This window comes from Bos taurus, chromosome 6 (assembly GCF_002263795.3).
Source record: "Bos taurus isolate L1 Dominette 01449 registration number 42190680 breed Hereford chromosome 6, ARS-UCD2.0, whole genome shotgun sequence".
Taxonomy (NCBI): Eukaryota; Metazoa; Chordata; class Mammalia; order Artiodactyla; family Bovidae; genus Bos; species Bos taurus.
Genome location: NC_037333.1, coordinates 15,551,674 through 15,575,950, shown reverse-complemented (window position 1 = coordinate 15,575,950; position 24,277 = coordinate 15,551,674). Strand labels below are relative to the sequence as shown.

The window sequence follows — 24,277 nt, the reverse complement described above, 5'->3', positions numbered from 1 at the left end:
TTGGGGGCAGGAGGAGAAGGGGACGACAGAGGATGATATGGTTGGATGGCATCACTGACTCAATGGAGTTGAGTTTGGGTAAACTCTGGGAGTTGATGATGGACAGGGAGGCCTGGCGTGCTGCGGTTCACGGGGTTGCAAGGAATTGGACACGACTGAGCAACTGAACTGAATTGAACTGAATAATAGTTAATGGGCTTCCCTAGTGGCTCAATGGTAAAGAATCTGCTTGCCAATGCAGGAGTTATGGGTTCAATCCCTGGGTCAGGAAGATCCCCTGGAAAAAGAAATGGCAACTCACTCCAGTATTGTAGGAAATTCTGCAGACAGAGGAGCCTCAGGGTATAGTCCATGGGGTCACCAAAGAGTTGGAGATGACTTATCAACTAAAAGACACAACAACAAATACGGTTAATAGTCTTTAATAAATAATTACTGAAATAAGTTGTTGGAATTTATTTCTAGCTAAAATGGGAAACTGTCAGGATTTCACAATTTTCAAATTTTAATGCAATTATTCACTTAACTATTTAACAAAAATGATCAAATGAATATTAAGCACTATTGTTTTTAAATCACATGTCAGTCAATGCCATATATATTTTATGTAACAGTATAACCTGTGCATATTAATATGTGTTCTACTTTTTTAAGTACTATTTTTATGTGTATGTATTTCCATATATTTGACATGAGAATTAAGTTTAATCAGAGTGGAGTGGGGGTTTCTGTATGTTTGTTCTCTTTTTCGTATCTTGTTTTGTTGATGAAAAAATTAATCAATAGTCAGTGTAAGAAAGGAATAGGAAATTTTATTCGAGCTAGCCTCATGTTTATAACCCAAGAGATGGTCTTTCAGAAACCTCTGAAGACTGTTCCAGAAAGGTGAATGGGGAGGCCGGTATATATGTGCAATGAAGAACATATCTTGGTAAAAAGTTACTGCTTTTTCAAGGAACAGGTAGCTTAGCTAATGTTTTTAGTGCTCTTTTAAGTATGGAAAAATGCAAGAAACTGGGTTCATAAAATTTTCTCCTTAAAATACATAACCATCTGAGGGTCAGTTCTGCCGGTTTCCCCAGAGCAAAAAGTGCTTCATCCTGACCTTCACCCTGAATTCCTACAATTCCCTGAATTGTAGGTCAATGCCTACTGTGGCTAATGACTTGATTCTTGTAGAACTGGACAGTCGGCACCATTGTTTATTTTATAATCCCCTCCTTTGGGTAATAATTTCGGCCAAGGTTAGAGAAGGATTTTGCAACTCATGTGTCCCTCCGTGCTAGGAATGCTCATTCCCAGGTCAGGTGGGGATTTTGTTGATAGGCCACTCCGTTTGCTGTTCCTGGACTAGGCCCCGTTAACAGCAACCAAAAGCCTCTGGGCTACCTGTCTTACCAGTCTGTTATGGTCCAAGAACTGTTCCCTTTTGTTGATTATCCCTGTATATAGACTTTCACCATTACAATTCTTGATCTTATTATAGAACTATATATTTGGTCAATTGTTTTAAGTTCTCTAGTCATTATTACTTTTATCTGAGGCTCAGTCATACATCTGGTAATGCAGGAAACAATAATCTGGTAAAACAGACTGAATACAAATAATATAGCTAGTAACATTAATAAGGTCATAAGCAAGCATTTAAGCTAAGAATTTCCATTATGTGTGGCCCAGTATATCCCCAGGTCATCTGGCCCAGTCTGTTCTGTACTAATTGTGGACCAATAATGGATATTTAAATTGCTGAAATATTCCCAGTGGTTCATCCACAACTCTTAAGAATTGTGGATGAACCACTGGGAATATTTTAGTACAAATACTTTTTGTGTGGGGAAGGCAAGGAGAAATTACTCTATCTGAGTGTTTCCTCAGAGTAGAATTACTGGATAAAAGTATAGAAACAGTATTATTGTTGCGAGCTTGCACTCTGCAAAGACTGAACTAATTTACATGGCCACTGGCAGTGAAGAAGTTCACTTTTCCCATTATAGTCCTGCTAATAGTGCTGTATCAGTTCTTTAAAACTAAAAGCTATATACTTGAACAAATTCATTTCATTTCACATTTTTTTAACTGCTAGTGAGGCTGTGTATCTTTGCATATTGTGTTTTCTTATGTATTTATTTTTGTAGGCTGTTTCTTTAGCACCTTTGACTGCAAATAAAGGAAAACCAGGGCACTAATCCAAATATATACAACTGTCCATATGTTTGTATTGGTAAACTGCTATAATAATCTGCTAATTTATTTCTCCATCCTCTGCCTTTCTCCACTGTAATCAATGTATCAGCTTTATAACTGGAATACTCTTCTTTTAAAAATAAAACTCCCATCCCCCAAATCTTCAGCTCAGAAAACCTTCAGTCAGTACGTCCCTGGTAGTCCAATGTCCAAGACTCCGAGCCCCCAGGGCAGGAGGCCTGGGTTTAGTCCCTGGTCAGGGAACTAGATCCCATGCGCCACAACTAGGAGTTCTCGTGCTGCAGCCAAAAAGATTCACTGCCACAACGAAAGGCCCTGCACGCCACAACAAAGACTGAGGGTCCCAGTGCTGCGGCGGAGACCCAGCACTGCCAAAAATAAATATTTGAAACAAAGAGATACAAGTAATTTCTCCTTTTTTTAAAAAAAATGCACATATCTTAAACCAAAAAAATCAATCATCTGCCAAGTAACTATAACTCTGTCAGTTGGACCCTCATGAGCCTCTTCAACACGGTCCCACAAGGACTCTTCAGCTTTTTGTCTTGCTCCTGTATGTGTGTTTTGTACATACAACCTGAAATGCTTATATTTCTCTAAGAACTACATGCTCTTTCTTGCTTCCTCCCTTGGTTCCTGCTGTCCCTCTGCTTGCCACTTTCAGATTTTCCACTTAATACATTGGTGTGCCTCAAAGGGGCATCTCAGGTACCACTTGCTCTAGGAAGCCTTTCCCCACCAATACTGTTGGGTCTGATGATCTCTTGTGCTTCTTCCAAGTGTATTCTGTGCCTCTCTCTATCGTGTGATTCCTTTTGTGTAGTGATCGTGTCTTATCCATTTTTCTACCCCTCAGTTCGGTTCAGTCACTCAGTTGTATCTGACTCTTTGCAACCCCATGAACCGCAGCAGGCCAGGCCTCCCTTTCCATCACCAACTCCCGGAATTTACTCAAACCCATGTCCATTGAGTCGGTGATGCCATCCAACCATCTCATCCTCTGTCATCCCCTTCTCCTCTCACTTTCAATCTTTCCCAGCATCAGGGTCTTTTCAAATGAGTTGGTTTTTTGCATCAGGTGGCCAAAGTATTGGAGTTTCAGGTTCAGCATCAGTCCTTCCAATGAATATTCAGGACTGATTTCCTTTAGGATGGACTGGTTGGATCTCCTTGCAGTCCAAGGGACTCTCAAGAATCTTCTCTAACACCACAGTTCAAAAGCATCAATTCTACCCTTAGGACTTAATTTACTGCTTCGTACATAGTACAAAGCACTGAATTCTTTAAATGCTCAGTAAATACTGAATGAGCAAATGAATTGTGAGGATTCTGCAACTTTCCAGTATTTTATTTTGAGAAAATTCATTTGATGCTGCTGTTTTTGTATGTGTATTATTCATTTTAAATAGTGTTTTCCATAATCTTATTTTTATGAAATTAATTTTCTTTTAAAAAGTTTTTTGATTAAAAGATGATGAATAGAACCATGTCAAAAGAAAATTAAGTGCCTTATATATTTATTACCTAAATCCTTGACTGACTATTTCATTCCATGTTATGTGTATGGAAGTAGTTTTTTAAATATTTAATTTTTATTTTTGGACAGAGCCTAATATATGCTAGCAGACAGGAGAATTGAGCTTCAGATAAGGTTTGATTGCTCATAACTTGGGAAGTTAGCTTGGAGCAAAATAGGTTCTAGAACAAAGATACTAACCTTTACTGAAAAATAAATGTGTTGATCATGAGCCTGCACTGCATAGTGAGGACCTGGGAGCATCGCAGGATGCTTTCTTACCATAGTCTCAGTGCTGCTGTGACCGTGGTGAATTCAAGCATTTTGCCTAAAACACTCTAGGTACTGGACTTTATTTAGTTTGTTTTGGGGGCTAAGCAGAACGTGGCAATATTGATTAAATTAATTTTATGTCATGCACTTCTATCTTTAAAGCTAAATTTTATAAAACTGAATATTATGCATGATGCTACTGCTAAGTCACTTCAGTCGTGTCTGACTCTGTGCGACCCCATAGACGGCAGCCCACCAGGCTCCCCCGTCCCTGGGATTCTCCAGGCAAGAACACTGGAGTGGGTTGCCATTTCCTTCTCCAATGCATGAAAGTGAAAAGTGAGAGTGAAGTTGCTCAGCCGTATGCAACTCTTAGCGACCCCATGGACTGCAGCCTACCAGGCTCCTCCGTCCGTGGGATTTCCCAGGCAAGAGTACTGGAGTGGGGTGCCATTGCTTCTCCAATTATGCATGCTGGTAGAAAGCAAAAAGTAAAATTTGTAATGTTTAACATGCAAGTAATCTACAGTGTTTTCTAACATCTGATAAGACACTGAAGTATTTTGAACATTATGTGTTTCTTCAAGGTATAGTAGCAATACATCTAAGGAAAAGGGATTTGATGGGCATTTCCTGGCAAATTTAGATATGAGAAACTATTGAAATTTTCTTGACACTTGTTTGATTTTTTTAAATTTAAATTTATTTATTTTAATTGGAGGCTAATTACTTTACAATATTGTATTGGTTTTGCCATACATCAACATGAATCCGCCATGGGTGTACACGTGTTCCCCATCCTGAACCCCCCTCCCACCTCCCTCCCCGTACCATCCCTTTGGGCCATCCCAGTGCACCAGCCCCAAGCATCCTGTATCCTGCATTGAACCTGGACTGGCAATTCATTTCATATATGATATTATACCTGTTTCAATGCCATTCTCCCAAATCATCCCACCCTCTCCCTCTCCCACAGAGTCCAAAAGACTGTTCTATACATCATTGTCTCTTTTGCTGTCTCACATACAGGGTTATCGTTACCATCTTTCTAAATTCCATATATATGCGTTAGTATACTGTATTGATGTTTTTTTTTCTGGCTTACTTCACTCTGTATAATAGGCTCCAGTTTCATCCACCTCATTAGAACTGATTCAATGTATTCTTTTTAATGGCTTAGTAATACTCCATTGTGTATATATACCATAGCTTTCTTATCCATTCATCTGTTGATGGACATCTAGGTTGCTTCCATGTCCTGGCTATTATAGACAGTGCTGCGATGAACATTGGGGTACACGTGTCTCTTTCAATTCTGGTTTCCTCGGTGTGTATGCCCAGCAGTGGGATTGCTGGGTCATAAGGCAGTTCTATTTCCAGTTTTTTAAGGATTCTCCACACTGTTCTCTATAGTGGCTGTACTAGTTTGCATTCCCACCAACAGTGTAAGAGGGTTCCCTTTTCTCCACACCCTCTCTAGCATTTATTGCTTGTAGACTTTTGGATCGCATCCATTCTGAGTGGCATGAAATGGTATCTCATTGTGGTTTTGATTTTCATTTATCTGATAATGAGTGATGTTGAGCATCTTTTCATGTGTTTGTTAGCCATCTGTATGTCTTCTTTGGAGAAATGTCTATTTAGTTCTTTGGCCCATTTTTTGATTGGATCGTTTATTTTTCTGGAAGCCCAGAGATAAATCCATGCACCTATGGACACCCTATCTTTGACAAAGGAGGCAAGAATATACAATGGATTAAAGACAATCTCTTTAATAAGTGGTGCTGGGAAAACCACTTGTAAAAGAATGAAACTAGAACACTTTCTAACGCCATACACAAAAATAAACTCAAAATGGGTTAAAGATCTAAACGTAAGACCAGAAACTATAAAACTCCTAGAGGAGAACATAGGCAAAACACTGTCCTACATACATCACAGCAGGATCCTCTATGACCCACCTCCCAGAATACTGGAAATAAAAGCAAAAATAAACAAATGGGACCTAATTAAAATTAAAAGCTTCTGCACAACAAAGGAAACTACAAGCAAGGTGAAAAGACAGCCTTCAGAATGGGAGAAAATAATAGCAAATGAAGTGACAAACAACTAATCTCAAAAATATACAAGCAACTCCTGCAGCTCAATTCCAGAAAAATAAACGACCCAATCACTTGTTTGATTTTTACTTCTCTTAGAATGTGTTACTTTGCTGAAAACAGTTTCTAAGTCTAGGCGGATTGATCCCCTGCAAGCTACACTTGAAGGTTAAGTAACTACAGATCTCAGCTAATCCTGTGTAATCTGCTGTTACTAAATGGCCATTTGTATGCCTGGCGCACCAGTTTCTGAATGCTTAGGATTTGGTTTTTACCTTTTGTCCAAATAACCTCTAAAAGGAGCCATGCATCTCTTTGCAAGTCTGTGCATTGCACTGAGCCTATTGGAGAGAGTGAGCTGTTTATGTCCTTCTCAGTGCACCTGTGATTATCACGGCAGAAATGATGGCCTGGGATCAAGGTATGCTTCTCTCCTTGCTTCTCAGTGTTCTAATGATTCGGAGGAAAAGGACTCAAACCAGATGGCTTTGTTTTGAAAACAGAAATCAGAGAGGAGGCTTAATTTAGATAAGCTTTAAGGTACCTGTGTTAATCCTGGTTGCCTACTCCGTTGTTTTCACTTCGAGCAGTTTAACTCCTTCAAAGCCCCTCAAATTGTTTGAGACTCTCAAACACATTGTGTTACTAAAATATTCATTGCACTTGTATTCACACAATGAACCTGGCAGGAGGTCAAACCACTGAAATTTGTGTGGCCAGTTCAACCTGTTTATAGAAAGCAAAAGGGGGCAGGGCTGATCAGAATGTGTGTGACAAGCCCAGATCATTTGCTGCCAGGGTTTTCCCTTTCATTTAGAGGATTATTTATGCCAACTGAATAGACTTTAGGCAGTAGGAAGGACGATCACATGAGTGAAATTAGAGACGTTCATAATCAGAATTTTTCATTTTAAGATGTTAGAGTTTGAAAGAAATGGGTCAGCCTTTTGTGTTGGACACTGTGGGACCTTGCAGAAGTTACTTAACCTCTGTGTTTCTTTAATATATGCTTGTGAAGTGAGAACAACAAGTGTTTAGTTATAATATGCATGAGTCCTTTCAGATAGAAGTTAAATACAAAACAGAACTCTTATTGGCTAAACATAGTAAACGTTTTTTTTTGAGAGAGAATTTTTAACAACAAAGTCAGATTTTTTTGTGTGACTCAGTTGACGTGAACAGTAAGCCTCAAAGTATTTTGTTAAAAGAATCACTCTATTTGTGTCTTACAAATTTATACAAATAACTAATAAGTAACATATTTTGGTATCATTTTTCATGTTATTGTATAAAATTTACTAACTCCTGGTATCTGTTTGAGATATCCACTCAAGGTGGTTACAGACACTGAGAAGAATGTAACAATTTAAGACCTACTTGGCAAAAGATATACTGCAGTTAATGACTCAGATCAGACTACCTTTCAGAAAACAGTCACAGAAGTGTTTCCTTCTTCATGGTGGCCCCATTATTGATGCATTTTATAAAAACCATAGCATGTTATGCCTGACAAGAACTCCAGAAATAATCTAGTTTGGCCACTGTAATTTTTTAAATGAATAAATCATATAGAGCTGAAATGGCTTGCCCGAGATCACAGTGTTGAGTTGTTGCAGTGACTGGCTGACAAAGAGACTGGGTCTTTTAGCTTCCTATTGAGGCTTTCTCCAATACAGTGCACTGGAATGCTGACTTAATGAGGAGAGGCTGGATCATTCTGGTATAAAGTACACTGAAATTTGTGATTCAGAATAGGGATGAAGAGGTATGCTAGAGAATTCCAGTGATGCATAGGCACTTCCCTGAAGAGAGGAGACGAGGCAACTAGCACATTGCTTATGCTGCTTCCTTCTCTTTACATCATGGCCTGGCTTTAAAAATTCACTGTTTTAATGTGATGTGTTTTACTGAATGACTGTTTTATTGACTGTTTACTTCATGTGTAATGTATCATAATTCAGATGATGCTTTATATTAATCATTTTCAGCAATCTGGTGGAGCTGAATATACAATGGGAGATAAATAGGTCTTTTTTTTCAGGTTTAAGTAAATCTAAATTTTCTGATTTTTCATACTTTACACCCACACACAGGCAGGCTTGTTTTCCTATGCCCGTTTTTCTACATGCCACAAACAAGATCATGATGTCATTTGCTCAAGGTCGCTTAAATTGTGAGCAGTTTAAAAAAAAAAAAAACACAACAAAACTTGCAGTTAATTGGTTTATTTCTTAGGCTGAAAGTAATGCATTGGTCACATTATCAAAACAGAGCTTAATTTTAGTCATCCAATATGAATACTTGCCATTTCTTTCCTTCCTTCCCTCCTTTCCTTCTTCCTTTCTCTTGTGCTTGTCTTCATAAGGATCAATTTATAACTTCAATAGGGGATTCTTTTAAAATGGGGCATTTCCTAAAGAAGTTTAGAGTGTCCACTTTAGAGCTGGACAGATGTGGCTTTGAAAGATGGTTGTATAACCACTAGCTCTGTGACTCTGGGAAGTTACCTAATGTTGATGGGCCTCAGTTATTTTATCTATAAAAATGAGATTGATGATAATAATAGCATACACCTACTGAGTGCCAAGAAGGTGTAAACTTTTCCATCCATTTCAATTACTCATGTGAGTACCATGTGGGAAAATGAGTTGAGACTGGTGAAGTGGCTTTCCATGGCCACAACGATGACAGAGCTTAGAGTCAAACCAAGACCAGACTGACTCTAGAGCTGGTACCTTTACCTATTCCCTAATATCAGTTCATTGGGCTGTTGTGATGATTAAAAAGGGGTGGAATGTGATGCATATTGCACATGCCTGACACATAAAAAGCTCAGGTTGAGTCACATGAAAATAATGATATTTAATGGTTTTTAATGTGGCCATAGTTTTTAAAATGGCCATTTCATATGGTTCAATCTAGAAGAAGATGATGAGTATGACAAATTGTTACTGAGCATTCAGCTAGCCTGAATGGATACTTAGTGCAAACCAGTAGGGAATGAAAAATTCAATGCATGGTTCAAATAAGTATTACTTTTTTCAAATGAGCCTCAGGAAACAGATTTCCTTCCGTTGCTTTGTGACACTAGGGCGGTGCTATGTAATGACCTTGATATGAATGAGGTACCTACAAACTTTCCCGTGGACACTGTGAAGCTTCGCATAGAAAGGACCGTTGTCCGTAGGATCCCTGCCGAGGCCTTCTACTACCTGGTGGAGCTCCAGTACCTCTGGCTGACTTACAATTCTGTGGCCAGCCTTGACGTCAGCAGCTTTTACAACCTAAAGCATCTACATGAGTTGCGCTTGGATGGAAATTCTCTGACGGCTTTCCCTTGGACATCTCTGAGGGACATGCCCCGTCTGAGGACCCTGGATTTGCACAATAACAGAATAACCAGTGTGCCAAAGGAGGCAGTCAGGTATCTGAAGAACCTCACCTACTTGGATTTATCAAGCAACAGATTAACCACACTGCCACCAGATTTCCTGGAAAGCTGGTCCCACTTAGTGACAGCATCATCCAGAAGCCTGGACCTTCCACCAAGAAGAATTATTCTCGGTAAGCTCACAGCCTCTGGGCTTTTCAGGTCCAGACAGTTTGTTCTGTGTACCTTCTTCAGTTGTCCAGTATTTTCGCATCTCTCGAATTTGGTGTTTTACTCTGTACTTGCACTTTTGATGGAGTAGTACTTTATCGTTTGACTGAGGTCAGTTTACCGGTCTGCCCTGTGTAAGGTATAATGACTCTTTTGTGTCTGTATGCGTGCACACCATGTGTGTAGTGTATGAGCATGAATGCATCCATGTTTGTGGAATGAGGGCAACAGGTGTTTGTGTGTGCATGTGAGGGGAGGGAAGGAAACTTGCCTCATAGACTGAGACGAATGCTGCTCTTAGAGAACCTGGAGAAGAATGACAAAACCTATCAACTTGCTCTGATTCTCATGAGCACATCAGTGCTCCATACTCTGCCACAACTGACGTTTTGCTCTGATCTCTTTTCAGCCCTTTATCAGGGTCTTCAGGAGTGAGGGAAGGGCATCTACATCTTTATTAAGTAGCAGTGGTTTAGTTGGTTAGGAAGTATAGCTTCCAGATGTGTGTGTATATATGTGAGTCACTCGGTTGTGTCCAAATTGTTGCAACCCCATGGACTGTAGCCCACCAGGCTGCTTTGTCCATGGGATTTTCCAGGCAAGAATACTGAGTGGGTATCCATTCTCTTCCCAGGGGATCTTCCTGACCCAGGGTTCGAACCCAGGTCTCCTGTATTGCAGGCAGGTTCTTTACCATCTGAGCCAACAGGAAAGCCCTGTAGCCTTCATACATTCTTAATTTAAAAAACAAACAAATAAACAAACTAGTCTAAACACCAGTTATTTTACTGACCCTAGATGGGTCTCCTAATGGATTTAATCTCTTAGTTTAGCTGTGTTTAATCTTGTGTATTTTGGTCCTGAATTTGTTTAGATTCTGTGGATATTTATCTTGGATTCTTAACACGTAAGCTCCTTCTAGCAAGCCCTTCTCTTCTTTTTGTCTTCCTACAGTGCTTTGCACACTGCTCTGGTGAATGCCCAGTAAACGTGACTGCCCAGTTGAAGTCAGTGAACTGAGACCCTTCTCGACAGTATCTGTGGGCAGTGAGGCCTTTTCCCACTTTTGTATGAGACACAGACCTGAAGCTTTGACAAAGCAATTTGATTTGCTAAAGCATCTGCCTGCAATGCAGGAGACCCGGGTTCAATCCCTGGGTCGGGAAGATCCCCTGGAGAAGGAAATGGCAACCCACTCCAGTACTCTTGCCTGGAAAATCCCATGGTCAGAGGAGCCTCATAGGCTACAGTCCATGGGGTCACAAAGAGTCCAACATGACTGAGCAATGACACACGTTTTGTTCATGCCATAAGGCTTTTTTGAATTGCACAAGATATGTTCATCATGGCTGCAGAAGAAGTTGTAATTCTCAGAAAAATGAAAGAAATTTTGAGTGTTTGGTCAGTGAAACGACTTATAAGACTTTGGAATGAGAAGCAACTGGATGCTAAGAAATTGTGCCAGAAATTTCTACTGACCAATATCACTTGCTAAATATTTTCTGAAGTAAAGTATAAATGAAAGATAATTTTGATATTTTTTATACAAAGGAAATTACTATGTATTTTATAATAATTGTAAATGGAGTTTAACCTTTAAAAATTTTGAATCACTATATCGTACACCTATATCATATATTGTATCTTAACTACATTTCAGTAAGAAGTGTTTTATTTGGGGAAAAAAATGAAATACTGTGACAGCACTTAAATGGCTTTAGCATTACTTTTGTTGAAATGTATATGCATTTTAGTGCTTATGAAACTAAAAATATTTTCTCGATAAGAACCAAATAGAGAAAAAAAATCACAAAATTTTTCTTGCCCAGCTGTTTCATGTTTTGACCACTATCTATCCTTCAGACATTTTTGTTTATATAATAAGAGAAACATTTTAGGGTGGGTTAGAGAAAAAAATTAGTTTAATTTAGCAATACTTGTGGAGTCCTTAAATGTTAATAAGTATACTGTGATAGGAGCCATGCAAAACCATACTGTAGTACTTAATTACTTTATTCTAGTGACTAATTTGATTCTTATGAGTAACACTAATGGCTAGAAATTTTCATAACTTAAAATTCCATAACATTGGAATTTTATTTTGCTATGTATTTTTAAAAGTTTCTTTGAATGCAATTCCTAATTCTAATAATATTACTCAATGGAGATACAGACTAGAAAATAAAATCCAATTACTAAATGGCTACTAATAGCTCTCTAATGATTAGTTGCTAATATTAATATGAAGAAATAATTTTATAGGACATTAATATTTTCCTTTTTGCTTTCCTTGCCTTTGGAGTCAGATCTACAAAACATCACTTAGACCAAAGTCAGTAAGGTTATCACCTACATTTTCTTCTAGAAATTTTATGGTTTGAAGTCTTATATTCAAGTCTTTAATCCATTTTGAGTTAATTTTTGTGTATAGTGTAAGGTAGCGGTCTGGTGCTGCTGCTGCTGCTGCTAAGTTGCTTCAGTCGTGTCCGACCTATGCGACCCCATAGACGCCAGCCCACCAGGCTCCCCCGTCCCTGGGATTCTCCAGGCAGGAACACTGGAGTGGGTTGCCATTTCCTTCTCCAATGCTTGAAAGTGAAAAGTGAAAGTGAAGTCGCTCAGTCGTGTCCAACTCCTAGTGACCCTGTGGGACTGCAACCTACCAGGCTCCTCCGTCCATGAGATTTTCCAGGCAAGAGTACTGGAGTGGGGTGCTATTGCCTTCTCCGAGGTAGTGGTTTAGTTTCATTCTTTTTCATGTGGCTGTCCAGCTTTCCTCACACCACTTATTGAAGACTGCCCTTTCTCCTTTTCATGTTCTTTATTCCTTTGTTGTAAATTGTCCACACCTGTGTGGATTTGTTTCTAGGCTCTCGGTTCTATTCCACTGATCTGTGTGCCTGTTTTTGTGCTAGTACTCTACTCTGATTTTTACAGCTTTGTAGTATAATTTGAAGTCAGAAACCATAATATCTCCAGCTTTTTTCTTTCTCAAGATTATTCTGGCTATTTGGGATCCTCTGTGGTCCAATACAAATTTTAGAATTATTTGTTGTAGTTCTGTGAACTATGCCATTGAAATTTTGATTAGATAGCATTGAATATATAGATCACTTTGGGTAATATAGTTATTTTAAAAATATTAATTCTTTCAATCTATGAGCACAGTATATCATTCCACTTATTTTCATCATCCTCAATTTCTTTCATTAGTGTCTTATAGTTTTTAGTGTACAGATTTTCATTTTCTTAGTTAAATTTATTTCCAGGTATTTTATTATTTTTGTTGTAATTATAAATGGGATTGTTTTTCTAATTTTTCTTTCTGATTGCTTGTTGTTAGTGTATAGAAATGCCACAGATTTCTGTATATTGATTTAGTATCATGTGAGTTTATTGAATTCATGGTTCTTTTTTTTGGTGGTTTTTTAGTGTTTTCTTTTTTTTTTCTGGGGAAATGGCTCGTGGTTTAGTGTTTTCTATATATAGTTTCATGTCATCTGCAAATAGTGACAGTTTTGCTTCTTCCTTTTTAGATAGAAGTGCCTTTTATTTCTTTCCTTTTTCTTTGGCTAGTACTTCCAATATAGTGTTGAATCAAAGTGGTGAGACTAAGCATCCTTATCTTGTTTCTAATCTTAGTGGAAAAGCTTTCAGCTTTCCATCCTTGAGTATGGTGTTCACTATGAGTTTGTCATATATGGCTTTTACCATGTTGAGGTACATTCCCTCTATACCCATTTTGTTGAGAGGTTTTTTTTTTTTTTTAAATCATAAATGGATTTTGAATTTTGTCAGATGCTTTTTCTGTATCTATTGAGAGGATCATGTGTTTCATCCTTCAATTTGCTAAATGATACGTTACACTGATTAAATTGTGGATGTTAAACCATCTTTGCATCCTTGGAATAAATCCCACTTGATTATGGTATATGATCCTTTTACTGTATTCTGGGATTTGGTTTGCTAATATTTTATTGAGGAACAGTTCAGATTATTTAAAAACTTACACAAGAATACTTTTAGTATAACATTAAATTTATGTAATTTTACATGATCATGCAATAATGCATGATCATGAGTATTTTACAATTTGCAAAGAAAAAGACTAAAAGTTATACTAATTGATTAACTGTTCTCTTTGACATCTTTCTGCTTTTCTGTATTTTCAAAATGTTCTGCAATTATCATGCATTACTTTTTATAATCATAATAATAAGCAACAAAAGATATTTTGAAACATGTCCAGCCACGTGTGGCAGCTGACCAAAGCAAAGTCATGACTGCTGCGTAACAAAATGGGGAAAGAAGTGCTACCCTCTGCAAAGAAGACTTGTTCATGTGTGTGCATCACACACAGAAAACTCAGTTTTCACATCTGGAAAATGGAGATAACAGGATTTACTCCATCTTGCTAATAGAAATGTAATGAGAATGCAGTTTATGTGACAGTCCTTTAGAAAATAAATTGGACAGTTTCTGAGGCTATGATTTTATTTATTTATTATTTTTTTTAAGTTTGTATTTTTATTAAGCCTCTTTTAAAGACGAAGAAACATGCACAGAAAGGTGAGTACTTTTCACCTTTGATTGTGGCATACAATCAGAATAAAACACGTACACACCGTTAAGCTTCCAATCTTAACCAAGAAACATTTGAGAGTTCTATTCTAAACTAGTATGTCACACTGCCATGAAAACTCAATTAACTCAGTTTAACTGCAAACCATCCAAGTGCACCTTCCCCAAACACACTGATTCTACTGGTCTGCTCTTCATCAGTATTTAGAAACTTCTAGTTCAGAAGCTCGGAATTTCTCATGTCTGGTCCCAGACTAGCAAATCTGAATCCTGTCCATTCTTCCTTGTCTGTTCCCTGAGGCTATGATTTTAGATCAACAATAATCCATAGCAATTGTGACTGAGAAGTGAGTATCTTGGAAAAGAAGGACTTCTCTAGTTTGACTTTTTTGTTAGTTTAACTAGAATGTACCTAAGTCTTCCAATTTCATTGTTTAAATATGGTAGTGAGAAGCAGCTCTATTTAGAACTCAAGTGCTTAACTGTAGCAATTATATCTTTCCAGGCGCCCTGTAGAATTTACTTTTGTTCTATTATAATGGGATACATTCTCTTTTCATTTCTTTTTTATTACCCAATGTTTATTGTTGTTAACAGATTCTATTTATAATAGTAATAGTAGCTAGTACTGATGGATGCTAGTCCAAGCCTAGTTCTTATAATTTATGGATATAACTCCTTCTAGTCTCACATTAACCCCATGGTAAGTACTGTTTCATCCCTATTTTATAGATGAAGAAATGAGGCACAAGTTAAAACACTTGCCCAGATTCACTTATTCCATAGTGATGGAGGTAGGGTTTGAATATAAACCATTTGGTTGTAGAACCCTTGCTCTTCCCCACTGCTTTGTAATGCAAGGTATGTAATAATATCAGAGTTATTTTCCTTATATATATTATTTTACTGATCTATTTAAGTCAAATATTTATTTAATAAAAAAGAATTTAGGGAGAGGCTTTTCAGTTACTCCACTTCTCTTCTGTGTGAATAAAAATATCAACCTAATAAAATTGTCCTTTAATATAGTTATAAAAATGTAAAGTAGTGTCCTGCAAATAAGCATTTAAATTAACTATGAAACTAGATTGATTTGCAGTACAGGTAAATTTCCATGACCTCTTTCTCAAGAATAAGAAAATATTTACACAGGCAAAGTCTGTAAGGCCTAACACTGTTTATCTTGGAGGAAAAACTCTGTAGTAGAAGAGTATAAATTGCTTTTTTGTGTCCTTCTTATGGGAACCTAAAGTTGCTTAGTTGTAAAGGGCTCTTCTATTCAGAATGGCTTCCTTGGTGGCTCGGGAGTAAAGAAGCTGCCTGCCAATGCAGGAGATGGTTTTGATCCCTGGGTTGGGAAAATCCCCTGGAGAAGGACATGACAACCCACTCCAGTGTTTTTGCCTGGGAAACCCCATGGACAGAGGAGTCTGGTGGGATACAATCTATGCAGTCATAAAAGAGTCAGACATGATTTAGCAACTAAACAACAAAAAATTCAGAATGGAGTTTGCCAAAGGGCAGTGGTGGCCCTGAGTATTCCCACAGAATTCTGTAAAATGGCATTAATTTAGTTCTACAAATACTTCTGATGCTCTATTGGCTTACCTGCTCTTTCCTTGGCACAGAGGAGACAAATCCATACAATTAAGGCTTACCCTTTGCCAGACATTCATCTGAGGACTGCCTGGCAGTATCTCAGCCTCTAGGACAACCCCATGAGGTGGGTCTGTAATTGTCATCACCTTCTTTTTCCAGCTGGTAAAGAGGCAGAGTCAAGTTTCAACTTCACAGTCCATCTCCAGAGACATCACTTTTATTTTTTAAACTTTAAAAAAATTTTATTTTTAAAAATTTAATTAAAAAATTTTTTTTGGCTGCACTGTATGGCTTATGGGATCTCAGTTCCCTGACCAGCGATTGAGACCAGGCCATGGCAGTGAAAGCTGGGAATCCTAACCACTAGGCAATCAGGGAACTCCTTAAACTATTTTTTAATTTGAGGAATTGAGATATCATATGCATATTGTGAATCTTGTGTACAATTTAGCAAATGATGGTAAACCTATACCTGCACAAAACACACACCCTCATCAAGATACACAGTATTTTCATCACCCTAGAAAGTTTCCCTGTGCCCTGTCTCATCAGTCTTCCCCCACCCCAGAGAACTACTACTTTTATTTCTATGACCATAAGTTAATTTTGCCTATTCTATAATTTCATTTGAGGTGCTTTTGTGCTTGCCTTCTTTCACTCAACATTATATATTTTTTTGAGATGCAACCATGTCATTGCACATCTTGGTAGTTTCTTATTGCTCAGTCTATTCAATTGTATAAGTGTACCAGTTATTCATCTTTTGTCCTGTTGTTGGACAGATGGGCTGTTTCCAGTTTTTACCTTTATTATGAATTAAGCTGCTATTAACATTTTTGTGCAAAGTTTTTGTGGCTATGTTCTCATTTCTGTAGGATAAATTCCTAGGATTGCTAGATATATAACTTTTTAAGAAAGAAACTGCCAGTTTTCCAGAGGTTGTACTGTTCTACACTTCCATTAGCACAGTCTGTTTGTTCCACCTCCTCAGCAGCACGTGACATTTCTTTATTATTTTTGTTATTCTTGGGAGTGGTCATGTCAGGCGAGTGGTATTATATTATCATTTTAGTTTGCATTTCCCTGATAAGTAATGGTATTGACCATATACATTTATTTATTGACCATTGATATATTTATAATTTTTAATGTTGTTCATATTTTTATTACTGAGTATGTCTTAATTAATTATATGTATTATGAATATTTTCTCAAGTCTGTGACTTGTCTATTGATTATCTTCATGATGTCTTTTTTTAAAAATTTTCTTCATGATGTCTTTTGTAAGAAAGCTTAAAATTTTGATGACATCTGATTTATCAGTTTTTCGTTTTATTGTTAGTGATGTCTGTGTACCATCTAAGAAATATTTGCATACCTACAGGTCACAGGAAGCCCCCTTGTGGCTCAGAGGGTAAAGAGTCTGCTTGCAATGCAGGAGACCCAGGTTCGATCCCTGGGTTGGGAAGATCCCCTGGAGAGGGAAATGGCAACCCACTCCAGTAATCTTGCCTGGAAAATCCCATGGATAGAGGAGCCTGGCAGGTACAGTCCATGGGGTCACAAAGAGTCGGACACGACTGAGCGACTTCACTTTCACTTTCACAGGTCACAGAGATAGTCTTTCTTTGTAGTTTTAACTTTTATATTCAGTTTTTAGCTTTATATTCTTAGCTTTTATGCTTATGACTATGACCCAGCTGAAAACAGTTTTTGAGTGTAGTGTGAGGTAGGGGTTAAGGTCTATTTGTTCCCAAATAGATGTCCAGTAGTTCTAGCACCAGTTGTTAAAAAGGCTTTACTTTACATTTTGAATTGTTAAGTAAAACTGCCTCCACAAAGTTGACTAAAGCATGGTTTTGCCTTCAAGAGCTTATAGTCTACAGAATAGCTTTTGTACTGGAATTTATTGCTGACTTTTCATAAAGAATAGCATATCTGACTACTGTGATGCACAAAAAACATTATCCTTTGAGAAATGGAACAAGGCAAAGTTCATTTACCCCTATCCAAGAGTAGTTTAAAATTAATTAATGCAAATTGCTGGTTGTGGTTGGTGCTTTGCAATGCAGTACAAGTAATAGTTTAACTTTCAGAGAGTTCTTGTATCTTTGTCCCCAGAAGAAAAAAAACACTTGAATATGTTCAGCTCTAGATTACTATTATTATTAAGGCTTTAAAGGTTGTACTCTTAACTTTAGATGTTCATAGCATGAATAAATATTTTATTTTTGAGGGATTTAAAAATAAACATGTCACTTTTAGATGTAATCCTTTGGATTAATTTTTAAAGAATTTTGTTTTACCATTAACACTTTTTTTTTTTTTTAACAGTTTCAAAGTATAAATGAAACTCTTAATTTTATAGCTCTTGATCTTTCCCTATATAGACAGTTATGCTGTAGACATTGCTGTTTTAACACTTTTTAAAACAGGGTTATTTGTAGCTGCCACCCATACTCTAGATGCTTTTAGGTGGCAAAGAGATAAGTGAGTTATGGTGGAAGAAGCATTAGACTAGGAGGCTCAAACACCTAGGACTTGGGACTCTAAGCTACTTACAATGTCAAGGCAGTAATTTCTTTGTGCCTTAATGTCTTCTGGTATGAAATTGGAAGAATCATCTTAGCTTCCTGAGGTCAGTATAAGACATATATACAGTTGTTAAGAATGAAAGCTTTAAGATCAGGATAGTGAAAGTGAAAATTGTTCAGTTGTGTCTGACTCTTTGCGACCCCATGGACTATACAGTCCATGGAATTCTCCAAGCCAGAATACTGGAGTGGGTAGCCATACCCTCCTCCAGGAGATTTTCCCAACCCAGGGATCCAACGCAGGTCTCCTGCATTGCAGGCAGATTCTTTACCAGCTGAGCCACCAGGGAAGCTCAAGAATACTGGAGTGGGTAGCCTATCCCTTCTCCAGTGGATCTTCCCGACCCAGGAATCAAACCGGGGTCTCCTGCGTTGCAGGTGGATTCTTTACCAGCTGAGCTACCAGGTCACCCTAAAGCAGGGTAAAACGTAGACGCTTTACAATTTTTGACAAGTGCAGTATTTGTCTCATAGGAAGCAACCAACAACTGCTGTTTTGTGTTATTTTTTTAACTTTTATTAAAGTATGATTGACTTACAATGTGTTTAATTTCGGCTGCATAGCAAAGTGACTCAGTTATACATGCATCTGTTCTCTTCCATATGCTTTATCACAGGATATTGAACGTAGCTTCCTGTGCTGCACAGTAGGCCCTTGTTGTCTCCCCATCCTGTATGTCATAGTTTGTACCTGCTAAGCCCAAACTCCCAGTCTTTCCCTCGCCTCCTCCACTCCCCCCTTGACAACCACAAGCCTGTTCTCTACATCTGTAAGTCTGTTTTCGTTATTATTTTATAAAGAAAAAACTCTGGCATACAAAGTCAAAGTCTTTTGAAACTATGAGTATTCTACACGTATTATATTATATGACAGAATGAATTTGATATTTATTGGCAGGCTGAGTAGAATTTAAATCAGTATTAGAGAACTGATTATAGATTCATGGGACTAAATGTGAGAAGAAGGTTAAGGTAATTCATCCATGAAAGAAAAGAAATTTCTAATATAGGAGATAGTAGAAATAGTAAGTTTTACCAACACTGGCAGAGAAATATGAACCACTCACAAAGTGCTGTTATAATAAAAATAGGCATAGATAGAAATCTGGAATTTATGAATGGTTAAGTCTTCCACAATGGTTAGACTTTTTTAAACTTGTGGTTCTGTTTTTTCTTCTTAAAAATCAATACAAATCCACTCCACAACCACAAATCTCTTTGAGATAAATCTTTTCTAGCCTTGGGCTTCTTTTGTAAGGCTGGTATGGGACATCACCCTTAAAATCCTCAAGATTTCTGTCTGATTGAATGCTCTGAAGGCACCATCTTAGATCTTTCTGAGATCCTAGCAACTAATTGGAGAAGGCAATGGCACCCCACTCCAGCACTCTTGCCTGGAAAATCCCATGGACAGAGGAGCCTGGTAGGCTTCAGTCCATGGGGTCGCTAAGAGTCAGACACGATGAGCGATTTCACTTTCACTTTCCACTTTCATGCATTGAAGAAGGAAATGGCAACCCACTCCAGTGTTCTTGCCTGGAGAATCCCAGGGACGGGGGAGCCTGGTGGGCTGCCGTCTATGGGGTCACACAGAGTCGGACACGACTGAAGCGACTTAGCAACAGCAGCAGTAGCAGCAACTAATTGTATAGAACCACCCACCGGAATTTGACTTTTGCTCTGAGACCCTTTGTTAATTTGAGAATTTTGGAGAGGGTGGTGTAAGAAGCAGTTTTATTGGGTTTAGCTCCTTTACATTTAACGATTCTTCCTTTAGCTGTTGTCTCTCCTTTATATTTTACTATGAGCAGCAAGAAGACACCAGGCAGCAGTGTCAACACCATGTGGAAATATCCTTAGCCAGAACATTCATTTCACTGAGTACATTTTCTACTTTCCGTGTTAACCACCAGTGATAGTGTTGCTAAGCTTTCTGCTGCTTCATAACAAGGGTGTGCCCTTTTGTCTACTTTCCAATAATATTTTTCTCACTTTTCTTTAAGCTTTCGCTGTCAGTCTCTTTGAAGGGTACAACACTTTGGCTAACAGTCCTGAAAGCCAAGGCAGATCCTGAAGGCGCTTGCAACTGGAGGCTGTCAGCTAACTGTATTTCCTGCTGCTGATTCTCTCTTGAAGGGGGATTTCAGCAGTGTAATTCCAAGGCCACCACATGTGACATTCATGCCAAGCCATGTTCTACCACTTTTTTCCAATCTTGTCACCTAACTTTGCCTATGTCTCACTCGATGCTTTGGTTACACAGAAATTGTACTACCTCAAAGTCACACAAAATATTGACATATTTCAGGTTGAGTTAGGTGCCTCTCAGCACCCTATAATAATATTTATAATAATATAAATACTTTCTGGCACTCTAGAATCTGTCACCATATTTATGACATTCTGTGATACTTGGATTCAGATCTTGACTTTGACACTAATCAGCTACATGACCTTGGTCAAGTTATTTGGTTTCTCTGTGTCTCAGCTTTTTCATTTTTAAAATGGGGGAGATAATATTCTTTTCATAGAACTGTAGGGATTAAATCAAATAATAACAGGTAAGTGCTTAGAACAGAGCCTAGTCTGTAATAAATGTTCAATAACTATTAGCTATGATCATTAAAGGATTCCCAGGTGGCTCAATGGTAAAGAGTCTGCCTGCAATGCAGGAAACCCAAGTTTGATCCCTGGGTTGGGAAGATCCCCTGGAGAAGGAAATGGCAACCCACTCCAGTATTCTTGCCAGGAAAGTCCAATGGACAGAGGAAGCTGGTGGGCTACAGGTCCATGGGGTCACAGAGGCGGACACAACTGAGTACACACGCACACACACATGATCATTGATGATCTGAACTGACAGGACACGTTGAATTTGGTGGCTGGAGTGCAGGGTAAAACTGACAGGTAACTCTGACCTCTCAAAGTACTTATGTTTTTAGGGCCAGAGTGCAGAAATGCCATCCCACGAGGCTGTGAGTAGACGGATGTCATCAGGAAAAACTTTATCCACCTTTTCCTCCCTTCTGGTCTAGGTCTGCAGGACAACCCATGGTTCTGTGACTGCCACATTTCCAAAATAATGTCATTGTCAAAAGTCGCTGACCCTGCAATAGTACTTCTCGATCCGATGATGGTGTGTAGTGAACCGGAACGCCTCACAGGGATTTTGTTTCAGCGGGCTGAACTGGAGCAGTGTGTGAAGCCATCAGTGATGACCTCGGCTACCCAGATCACATCAGCTCTGGGCAGCAATGTCCTGCTGCGGTGTGACGCCACTGGCTACCCCACCCCGCAGCTCACGTGGACCAGACCAGATAACTCGCCAGTCAATTATACAGGTATCTTCTTAATTCCGGCCTTTGAAATAAGGTCTTTACAAATGTGTGACCTTAATCTTGTGTTTTTGTATGGTTTGAGATTGTCTGGCTATTTCAAGTAAAATATCGCTAAGAGTGTTGAATGGAAAAATTTTGAAAGGTACTCTTTACTGATCAATATTTTCCTCCATTTGTCTGATTAACTACATAGATGAAATTAGACAATCTGACTTTTTTTTTCTTAGATGGAAAACAACGTGATTCAGCATTTGGGTGGTTGCAGATAGGCCTCTGTCTTTAACTTTCCTCTATCAGAGGAAAATTTAAAAAAAAGAAACTCATGGTTTACCAGGTTATCTAAATGAAATATACTGTGAAAGAAAGGAACAGAAATTATGACTCCTCCATGCTAGAAAACAATCCATGATGCCTTCTGACTGTGTGGATGGTTGGCATTTTATTACAATGAAAAAATATTTTGAGAAGTATTTAAATAATATCTTGTGATAAACATTTTATAGAATCACATTGGGTTAAAATCGGAAGGGATATCTGAGATCACTTTGTCTTATCCCCTTATTTAAAAAATGTGGAAACAGAGGTCTAAAAACTGATAGCTTGTCTAGAATCACATACTAGTGACGAAAGTTTACTCAGGCCCAAGTTTCTTAATTCTCAGCCGCATGTATTTTTAAAATACTATTTCCCATACAAACCTCATGTCACCTGGCATGCCCTGGATTTCCGTATAAACCATTTACAGAACCATCACCTGTCTTCAGAGACTTGCAGTGTGCCACTTCTCTCTTCGCTTATGTGAGAGGTATACGTGTAGGACCAGAAGTTGTTTACTCTTCAGTTGGCATGTTGCTTGAGTCCTTCCTTTCTTTTTTTCTCACAGAGTATGCATTTTTCTTTATTCCAGTAATTCAGGAATCTCCAGGGGAGGGAGTCAGATGGTCCATTATAAGCTTGACGGGCATTTCTTACATGGATGCTGGGGATTACAAATGTAAGGCCAAAAATTTGGCTGGGATGTCAGAAGCTGTGGTCACTGTGACAGTGGCCGGTGTTGTCACAGCCACCATCTCATCAGATACTTCTGAAAGAAGAACTGGGGATCACCCTGAACAAGAGGTCCAGCCGGGATCTAGAAGCCCTGCATCTCTGCCTGGTTCATCATCGTCTCCCTGGCCTTATTCCTCCTCTTCTTCCACTTTTCCTCCTACTTCAACTTCATCTCCTCCCTCCACTGCTTCCTTCTCCTTGTCTCCTTTCTTCTCCTCCACTGTTTCTTCAGCTACAACTCCAAGCACTAGAATATCCTCAAGCACCACCATGGCTAACCGACAGTCGCTCAGCCCAGATGGGAAAAGAAGTGCTAAAGCAGAGATGGGTGGTGGGAAGCTTCCCCCAGCTAGTGCAAGTAGAAGAGAAGAGTTAGCACTGTTGGATCGAGCCCTGCGGATGGAAGCGAATGCCACAATAGAAAACCTCCAGGTGGTCAGCGAAACAGAAGAAAGCGTGATTTTGACATGGGACACCATTAACACCACCCAGAACTCGGAAGTGACCGTGTTTTATTCCAAATATGGTGAGAAGGACCTGCTGCTGCTTAATGTGAACTCCAGCAAGAACCAAGTCACCATAAACGGCTTGCTGCCTGGTTGGCAGTATATAGCATGTGTCTGTCCAAAGGGAATGCCTCCCCAGAAAGACCAGTGTGTCACCTTTTCTACTGACAGAGCTGCAGAAGGAGATTCTCAAGAGTTTTTCCTGATGGTGCTGAGTGGTGCTGCCTGTGTTGCTGTCTTGCCATTGATTTTTTTCCTGTTGTACAAAGTTTGCAAACTTCAGTGTAAGCCAGACTCCCTCTGGGAAGATGATTTGGCAAAAGAGACTTATATCCAGTTTGAGACGCTGTCCCCCAGGTCTCAAAGTGTAGGGGAACTGTGGACGCGAAGGCCCAGAGCCGAATCAGAGAAACTGCCGCTTTGCTCTAGGTCAAGTGTGGAGTCTCCTGACTACTAAAAGTGAGGGTTCTGGATCGGAGTATTATTGCTAAGGTTTTACAGCTCAGGCACATGTGAGCTCCACAGAATTTCTTTCACAAAAGTAAGGATCTAGGGGTATCGTTGACCCTCTGTTTGGATGACTTTTGGACGCTTTTCACATCCTTTATGAAAAAAATCACAGATGGAGTGCTTTTAAGTGTGTTTAAAAAAATCATGAGACTTCTGAACTGAAAAGACAAATAATTTTGATTTTTTTTTCTGTAGAAAATGTCCATAGAAATCATTTTTAGGGTAGTGCTAAGTCAGTTAATAATATATTTTAGGATAATGCTTTAGTTCTTAAAAATAAATTCATGTGAAAAGAGTCATAAAAAGTAAACTCTGAATTTTAAAAAGATAGCTTTTTGGGGCAGTGAAGAAAGATTAGTACAACCAGTTAAGCCTTGATGTTCCTTCTTTTTCAAAGTGCTCTAT

General features: G+C 38.6%; 1 protein-coding gene across 1 annotated transcript; it reads left to right on the top strand.

Moving 5' to 3' along the window:
• The first annotated feature begins 9,209 nt into the window (after positions 1 to 9,209).
• LRIT3 (leucine rich repeat, Ig-like and transmembrane domains 3) lies at positions 9,210 to 23,819 on the top strand. The gene is made up of 3 exons (NM_001191514.2): positions 9,210 to 9,657; positions 21,504 to 21,809; positions 22,714 to 23,819. Exons 1-3 carry the CDS (start codon positions 9,210 to 9,212, stop codon positions 23,817 to 23,819), a joined length of 1,860 nt encoding a protein of 619 aa, NP_001178443.1.
• Positions 23,820 to 24,277: the final 458 nt, after the last annotated feature.

What these genes read in the sequence shown, in the direction of transcription:
- LRIT3 (NM_001191514.2), top strand. Translation starts at nt 9,210, where the DNA reads ATGAATGAGGTACCTACAAACTTTCCCGTGGACACTGTGAAGCTTCGC. An exon ending in ACCAAGAAGAATTATTCTCG is followed by an intron (nt 9,658 to 21,503) that starts GTAAGCTCACAG and finishes CTTCTGGTCTAG; the next exon opens with GTCTGCAGGACAACCCATGG. An exon ending in CTCGCCAGTCAATTATACAG is followed by an intron (nt 21,810 to 22,713) that starts GTATCTTCTTAA and finishes TCTTTATTCCAG; the next exon opens with TAATTCAGGAATCTCCAGGG.